This window comes from Curcuma longa, chromosome 9, assembly GCF_044706935.1.
Source record: "Curcuma longa cultivar G26 ecotype Majalengka, Jawa Barat chromosome 9, ITB_CL_G26_1.1, whole genome shotgun sequence".
In the NCBI taxonomy this organism is placed as follows: domain Eukaryota; kingdom Viridiplantae; phylum Streptophyta; class Magnoliopsida; order Zingiberales; family Zingiberaceae; genus Curcuma; species Curcuma longa.
In genome coordinates this window covers 3,742,691-3,750,943 of record NC_133869.1, presented here as the reverse complement: position 1 = coordinate 3,750,943, position 8,253 = coordinate 3,742,691, and the positions used below count along the sequence as shown (strand labels likewise).

Below are 8,253 nucleotides of genomic sequence, written 5' to 3'. Positions count from 1 at the left end.
ATGGGTAAGATGGGTGCAAATACATTATATTAAAGGTGTTATTCTTTGAAATTGGATTGTGAAAACTTCGAACTCGCCTTTGATCAAACGGCTAGGTGACATTAGGGATAAAATTCTTCAAGGCTCTAATGGACAAGGGGAAGTAGCACTTCTTGATTTTTTTGCTTCGGAAGCCAAGGGGGTAGGCAAAGCCTATGAATTCTTCAAGCCAAGAGGGGTGGAGCAAAATTGGCATACGGTGGTTTGGAGGCCTGAGATTATGCCAAAGCATCGGTTCATTATGTGGTTACTTGCCAATGACAAATTCAAAACGGCGGATAGGATGGACTACACGGAAGTTAAGGGTTGTGCACTTTGTGGACAGCACATGGAGTCAAATGCACATATTTATTTTGAGTGCCCTATCACAAGGGGTCTAAGGGACAAGGTGAGACGGTGGTTAGACATCAAACATACTTTTTGGGTGGCTCAAGAGATGTTGCAAATTCTGGGACAGCGGTATAAAGGAGTAAGTCACATAATGAAGATAAGGTATCTTGATCTTTTATGTATGATTTTATGCGCTATGAGAGGCACGCAATTGTAGCCGCTTTGAATGATTGGCTCCCGGGGTTGATAGAATGTTCCGTAAGATCCAAATGCATATGTATAGGTTTGTACATAGATCCAAGGTGTTTGCAACGTTGATAGTATTCTCCTGCTTGTATGTACGGAGGATTTTGGGCGTTCTGCTGCTATGCTGGATGAAAGGCTAGGCTGTGGGGTTGCTGTTGCAGCTGGATAAGGGATGCATTGATGGTTCAAAGCCCAAGTGGGGCTGTTGGAGGCTGCTGCTGGCACAAGAAGCTGCTGGTGACACCGTTGGAGGCTGCTGGCAGCGTGGATGCAGCAAGGTGGGAAGCGGCTGCTTGCAATTGGGTGGTTCTTGGCATGTTTTGGATGTGATGCATTGTAATTCATGTAAAGGGGCATGTAACCTCAATGTCTAATGTCGGTATGAGTTGCATGTGGTTGGAATGGTTGGCATGTGGTGTTTTGCATGACACGTTGTCGTGCATGCATGGTTTTGTAATGTGTGGTTCATGTATGGCGGTGGTGTTTTGCATTCCACGTTGTGGTGCATGCATGTTTTTGAAATACGTGGTTCATGTGTGGCTGTGGGGATGTGTAAGGTGTGTAGGTGTGCTATCTTGGTATTGGTTGTGCTATGGTATTGGTGTAATGTCATGAGAAATGGGTCATGTGTTTGTGTTCAACGGCGAGTGGCTGTTTGAGCTGTGATGTTGATCTTTGGAATGTATATAACCTCTTTTTTATCTATATATATACCATTTTTTCGTGATACGGGCTTTGAAAAGTGGAATCATAAGTAGGATAAGAGAACTTATGACCTTCAAGATCTCTCATCGCCAAACACTGAATAAATTTTATGATTTTTTTATGTAGATCAAGAATTTCATTTTGGGTGCTACGATGATGGTATGAAGCTTCTTTAGCCAAAACTTACCTATCACGACCACGACCATGACGATCATCCATGGGATCTAGAGCTTTGATATCAACTAAAATCGAGCGGGATAACGATTATCCTATTCAAACTGTATTGATTTCGGGAACATCCCTGTAATAGATTATAGAGGAGCATTCTTGAACAAAAACATCCTTAAGATGGTGCCCTCAAGTCACAGGAACATCCCAACTAGAAATTTCCTTATTGAGCAGGACCCCTTCAATTTGATTATCTGACGATCATCCCTAACAGTTGCAAACATAAAGTTGCCAGTAACTTCCATTGACAAGACAACACCGACGAATATGACTCGCGATAACCATCTAGATGATGTCAGATATACAACGTCAGTGTCATACCTCTGACATTGGATATAGTCCCATGTCCTTGGCAGTTTGCAGGCAGACGTGGCGGCCCACATGGACAGCGAGGTTCAAGAGCATAAAAAAGTAAGTGAAAGTAGTTCAAGGTAAGTTTTTTTGCATAAGCACACGAGCACTTATTCGTGCTTTTCTATTTCTTCTTATTCTTAGTCTAGTGTCAATTTAACTATCAGAGAGGTCACGTTGATATCTGCTGACACATGTTGATGTACAAGTATAGGATCTGTTAGGATGAAAAGAAACAGAAGCTTTATCGATTCGAACCAACAATGGAAGGGCAGCATCATAAGTTGCAAAACCATGTGTGACAATATTATTTGTGATATTTTTTTTTGCCTTTTGTAATGATAGACATATGTGGTGTTATTTTGCAGTAAAGAAACTGAAAATTTTTGTATGGCTGGTTCACAGGAACAGTATCAACACCAAAATCAGCCCAAAATAAAAAATCTCCATATTCTGCAAAAACTCTATTGAAACTTCTTGTCACCTCCTCAGGGATTGTCTTTTCACTAAGTGGACGATTTCAACATTACAGATGCGTTAAATTTAGCAATGAAGTCACTCTTCTAGAATCTCTTTTAGGAAGTGGAGGAAAACAAATGTCTACAGCTTTGTAACAACAATCGCATAAGGATGGGCCTCACAACTGTGAAAGTAAAAGAATGATATCATTTTCGAAAGGAAGAGGATGCACAGTTCGTTTCATCTTCACATGGTAGAGTCCTATCTATTTATTTATCTATCTATATTTCTATATATATATATATTATTTGTCTTTTGTGAAAAAGAAATAATGGAAGTTAAATGAATTGGTTGAATTTGTTGATGGCATGTGATTTTAACATTATAATGATGAAAAAAATTATAAACAAAATTAGAAAAAACTCTTGTGTGTGTGCAACATTCTCCTACTTTATACGGCTTGTTTTGATTTTTTTATTTTGAAGAAAAAAAAAGTTTTAGGTTTCCAAATTAATTGGTTGAATCTATTGATCCTTCATATTTTAGAAAACGCTATCAAGAATTATAGCATAATGATAAAAAAAATATATCAACAGAGATAAAAAAATCTTGTTGACTTTTAATTTCAATAAAATTGTATGAGTATTTGACTACAATGGCAAGAAGAATTTTGATTAAAAAGTACAAAGCTAGTTTGTCTTGCTTAATTATATGTCAAAATTAAGAAGGTATTTATTCTTCTAGTAATTATTGAGATATCTTTAATGACCTTTTATAAATATCCATGATTTCATTGATGATAAAATATTTTTTAGAAGTTCTTTTTTATTATCAAAATACCCCATCTTCATTAATAAGTAATGATTAAAATTTTAGAAATTTAGAATGGTAAAATAAATGTTTTAGCCTTCGATACGAGTATTTTAATAGCAAAATAGAAAATTAAAGGTACTTTATAATTAATAAAATATTAGGCAATATATATTTTAAAAAACAATTCATTATTAATGACATTTTAAAAAATATCTTTTTCCTTCAAACAAAAAGTCTAAATTTATATTTAACAAGTTGTCTGCGAAACTAGTGGTCTTGATTAGTAGGACTTTTTCAGTAGAATTTAGCCAAGGACATATTAACATCAATATGTGTGTTTTTCTTGCCAAGGACAGACTTTTACATGCCAAGAATTAATGATAAGATCACAATGAAATTATACTTGCTTTTTTATCTGCTTAACAAATTACACTTAAATTGTTAAATCAATAAATGACAAATGATTTATCAAAACGTGTCATCCAACACTATTATAGCAGATACAGTTAAATAACGAGATAGTCAGAAGTTTAATAATGTAGATCCACTTGGTTCTTCAGTAGTTTTACATTAAAACAGGACATAAAGCGAAGCCATTTTTTAAAAATAATTTTATATTAATAACAGGACATAACGAAGCCTAAGACGAAAAAATTAAATAAAATAAAAAAATAAAAAAACTTGTCATCCAACCATTTCAGTAAAAAGTAAAATCCACTATTTCAGCGGTCTCACATGATCGATCTCACGACCATCTATGAGGAGATAAATTGAGAAATTGCAATTGGCCACGACGAAGGAGAGCAATGCCTATGCTTCATCGAGATTCGATCTTTACTTACTTTAACAACTCTGTTCCGTCATAATCAACTCAATTATACCTTAGAGATACTCATCACCCTACCAGTTAAGTGGTGAAGTTGCTTCATTTGCTACAAAATTCAAATGTGTGTTTGATAAAAATAAAAATTCCTGATAATTCTTTAATAACTTGGGTATTTTTGTCACTGGGTAAAATAGTTTTAAAATTTTCACTATGTTGCAGAGGTCTAACAAACTCCTTGGTGTAATTATTCAAGGGGATTAGGATTAACCAGTCAATTTGGTGTTAGCTAGGTGAGTTAATTTGACTTGGTTAATTTAGGGAGTGAGATTGATCAATCTAATCAAGTATTTTGATTTGGGCAAGATAAGCGAGTTGATTGATCCGGTTCAACTATGCTAATGGAGTACATCAAGAGGGAGGATGGTCTAGATCTATACGCAATGATCGAGTGGCTTATTTAGTCCAGACGATCTGATTGATCTAATTAAGAAAGTTGATTGATCATGGTGGCCTAATCAATTTGGTTGGATTGATCGAGTTTAGTATTTTGATCGGGCTAATCAATCTAAGTGATTTGTCTAACATGTATGATCAAGTCAAACTATTTGATGGATCCATATTAATGGAAAATCTAAATAATAATAAAAATATGTATCTTTTAAAAAATAAAAAAAAATATTTTCCACAAATAATTTTTCCGACAAACAAAGTAGGCTTAATCTGATTTACTGAAAATGAATGAGGAAGCAGGGTTTGCATCCATTACAAAAGAGAAAGATCATACTTTCCAGAATGGGTGTCCTAGTAGAGTCATAAACATTCATTGCAGTAATTAATTATCAGGATGGGTTTGAATCAAACACACTGACGACAAAGTTCATGATCTATATGTACACCTGCCATCATTTTGCTGACTTGCAACTCCTACTTCTCTTTTTCCTCTCTCGCTTTAAAAACTTTTAGTCAAATTGTTCGACTTAAAAATATATTTTAATTCGACTTGAATGAGACTGAAGAAGAAGGATACATACTTCTTCCTCGTTATAATATATTTGAATGTGAATCAAAAAAATGTATTTTACTTCTAATTTCTCCTGTGGTCATATTTAGTTCACAAAAGTCAAAGTCCTATCACCACAACAATTCGTCATTGAAAGGAGGTTACTTGTTGACTTGTCTATCACCAAAAACTTTGAATTGAAAGATCAAAGCAAAATTTTGGTAAGAATTGCTTTGTATTATAATAATTATTATTGTTGAATTTAAGTATTGAACGCTATATTAAAATATGGCAACTCTCATGCTCTATCTACCCTCAAGTGCAAATGGAGAAGAAAAAAAAAAGCCTCAGTTAAAAGAAAAAAAAGATCAACAATTAGGACAAGGAATGAAAGAGAAAAGGAAAACAGAAAATCACTGGGCGTAAGCTGCTCACGCTCGCGACGGTTGTGGCCTAGCTGTTGCAAGCCGAGGGCGTGCGCGGCGGCCCTGTGGAGGCCAAACTTGGCCTTGCCCTCTGCGGGGTTATTGTGAGCTCGTGACGGCTTAGTCTTTGAGTTGTTAGTCTGACTTGGCCGTTGCAAATCGACTGCCTTGTTAAGCGTCATTGGTTGATTATTAGAGTTGTTTTGGATAAATGGAAAAGAAATTCTAGACACTCAAGTTGTTCTAGGCAAATGGAGAAAAATCCTTGAGCACATGAAAAAAAAGTGTCTGTGGAGTACAGATGAGAGAAAAATCAATCTGAAGATGAATTAGGAATTCATTTTTTTTTTGAATTTTAGAAAGCGTCTCGCTTCTTTTCAAACCATCTTTTTTTTTTTAGGTTATTAGGTATTATAATTTCAATTAAAATGTTAATTCAACATAGAATTGGTGGCATACTGCATCCTAAATTTGCTATACGAGCCATAGGGGAGTTATTAATTACCTTTGACTTTCCGACCTTGTAAGTTGCATTTGAGTCAGTTATATTGACTATTAAAATTTCTTACATGAGTATTATTAACTTAGAATAAAATTGATGGCACCCTCAATGCTTTTGCCCACTCGATACGTTATGAAAGTGCCAACAATTGTGTTAACTAATACGCTAACTAAATTTTCTATTCACATTATCAGGTCAGGTTGCATCTTGAGGCATTAATTATTTATACGGGGGATTGGAACTCCATTGTTAGGCAAACTTAGTTCGTTCCTAATTGTGCCTTTCATCCTCTCGATCTACTTCCCTCCAAAACTCGTAGAAGGGGCAGCGGAGCGAGGACGATGGCAGTACCACAGATAACCCTGCGCTCCGGCTCCACGCCCATGCCCCGCGTCGGCTTGGGCACCGCCTCCTTCCCCTTATCGGACACCGAGTCCACGCGAGCCGCCGTGCTACGCGCCATCGAGCTTGGCTACCGCCACCTCGACACCGCTGCGCTCTACGGGTCGGAGGAGGCGGTGGGGCAGGCCGTCGCCGAAGCGCTCAGCACGGGGCTCATTGCCTCTCGGGACGAGCTCTTCATCACGTCCAAGCTCTGGATCAGGGACGCTCAAGCGCATCTTGTGCTTCCTGCACTTCAAAGAACCCTCAAGTAATTAGTTGGTGTATAGAATTCATGACTCTTTCTTGCGAATGCTTATTTGGAACAAGTTCTTAACGAGCAAATTAAATTAAACTTTGGAATTTTTTTGCAATTCTAGGAACCTTCAATTGGAGTACCTTAACCTTTATCTCATTCACTTTCCAATTTCTGCCAAACCCCAAGGCCATCCTGCCATAATAACAGAGGATGAACTCATGCCCATTGACTTGACCTCCGTGTGGAGGGCCATGGAGGAGTGTCAAAGGATGGGACTCACCAAATCCATAGGCGTCAGCAACTTCTCGAGCAAGAAGATCGAGACATTGCTCGCTACCGCTGAAATTCCTCCTGCAGCCAACCAGGTACATTGAGATCTGCCTATTACTTGATGATGATACTGCCTGATATCCTTATAGCTGATCAAAATTAAGTTTGGACTTTCATGGCTTGTTGATGGTGATATGCATATTAAATCTGACAGATTATACAGATCAATATGACTACTGTTGATTCAACATAAGATTTTATTATTATTTTTGTTGGAGTGTAAAATTAATCCACATAATTGCAGGGCAATGCATAAGCTTTTATGCAAATCTTTCTTGCGGTCAAACATGCCATTCAATTTGATTTAAGTTAATCTTGAAACTTTCTGTTACATCTGATGTTCAACATCTTGTTAGATGCAAACTGAATTATTTTCAGAACTTTCAGTTTCGAACATAAATTGTCATAGAAATATTCTTCGTAATTGTTGGATAATTACTCATCAGTTTGTGTGTTGCGCATAAATATCCGATGTATATACTAAGGACAATGAATAAGGATTGTATTTCTTATTTCTGACTCTTTTGAGAATTCATAATCTTATCTTATCTTGGCAAAGTTTGATTATTTTTTATATACATGATAATAAGGTGGAGGTAAATCCTCTTTGGCAACAAAAGAAGTTGAGGGAGTTCTGTGTGGCCAAAGGCATTCAATTCTGTGCTTTCTCACCATTGGGAGGCAAAGGAACTGGGTGGGGCAAAGACTGGGTTATGGAGTGTGATGTTCTGCACGAAATAGCCAAAGCGAAAGGAAAGAGTGTTGCTCAGGTAAACAAAACATACTGTTAAATGTTGATCCTGTACTAGAAAAACATGAATATATTTGACATCTATCTCTTAACACTTTAGCTTTTGGATTATTGTCCTCTCAACCGGACTTTAATACGGTATGAAGGCCAACACTGTAGACACAAGTAGGACTTCATTGCTAACGCAGCATTGATTGTGCGCATGCAGATATGTTTGAGGTGGGTATTTGAGCAAGGAGACGTTGTGATAGTTAAAACCTTCAAAGAGAATGAAATGCTGGAGAATTTGGACATACTGAATTGGGAGCTCACTGAAGAAGAGAGGGACAAGATCAGTAGGATTCCTCAGCGCAAAAGTTTACAAGCTCTGGAGCTCGTCTCTGAGAAGGGACCTTACAAATCTAGTGAAGAGCTCTGGGATGATTGTATCTGATGACGATACATCCACTTGATTTAATATGGTGTGTTTTCCAATTCTATACTATAGTTATTGTCATGGCATCTTTGGTTTGACAAGAGCTTTAAGAAGTATGCTATCGTCTAAATATCTCGTTTCATTAAAATATGTAGCATGAAGTTATCAATAAAGATATTTTGTAATTGGCTTC

The 8,253-nt window shown here is 36.8% G+C and overlaps 1 protein-coding gene across 1 annotated transcript; it reads left to right on the top strand.

Annotated features, from left to right (window-relative positions):
- The first annotated feature begins 6,198 nt into the window (after nucleotides 1-6,198).
- Nucleotides 6,199-8,253, top strand: LOC141834911 (deoxymugineic acid synthase 1-like). The gene is made up of 4 exons (XM_074722305.1): nucleotides 6,199-6,576; nucleotides 6,686-6,929; nucleotides 7,485-7,664; nucleotides 7,854-8,253. The coding sequence occupies exons 1-4, from the start codon at nucleotides 6,266-6,268 to the stop codon at nucleotides 8,076-8,078; spliced, it is 960 nt and encodes a 319-aa protein (XP_074578406.1). The 5' UTR covers nucleotides 6,199-6,265; the 3' UTR covers nucleotides 8,079-8,253.

Coding starts and splice junctions, on each gene's coding strand:
- LOC141834911 (XM_074722305.1), top strand. CDS start 6,266: ATGGCAGTACCACAGATAACCCTGCGCTCCGGCTCCACGCCCATGCCC. Junction 6,577..6,685: donor GCACTTCAAAGAACCCTCAA/GTAATTAGTTGG, acceptor TTGCAATTCTAG/GAACCTTCAATTGGAGTACC. Junction 6,930..7,484: donor TTCCTCCTGCAGCCAACCAG/GTACATTGAGAT, acceptor CATGATAATAAG/GTGGAGGTAAATCCTCTTTG.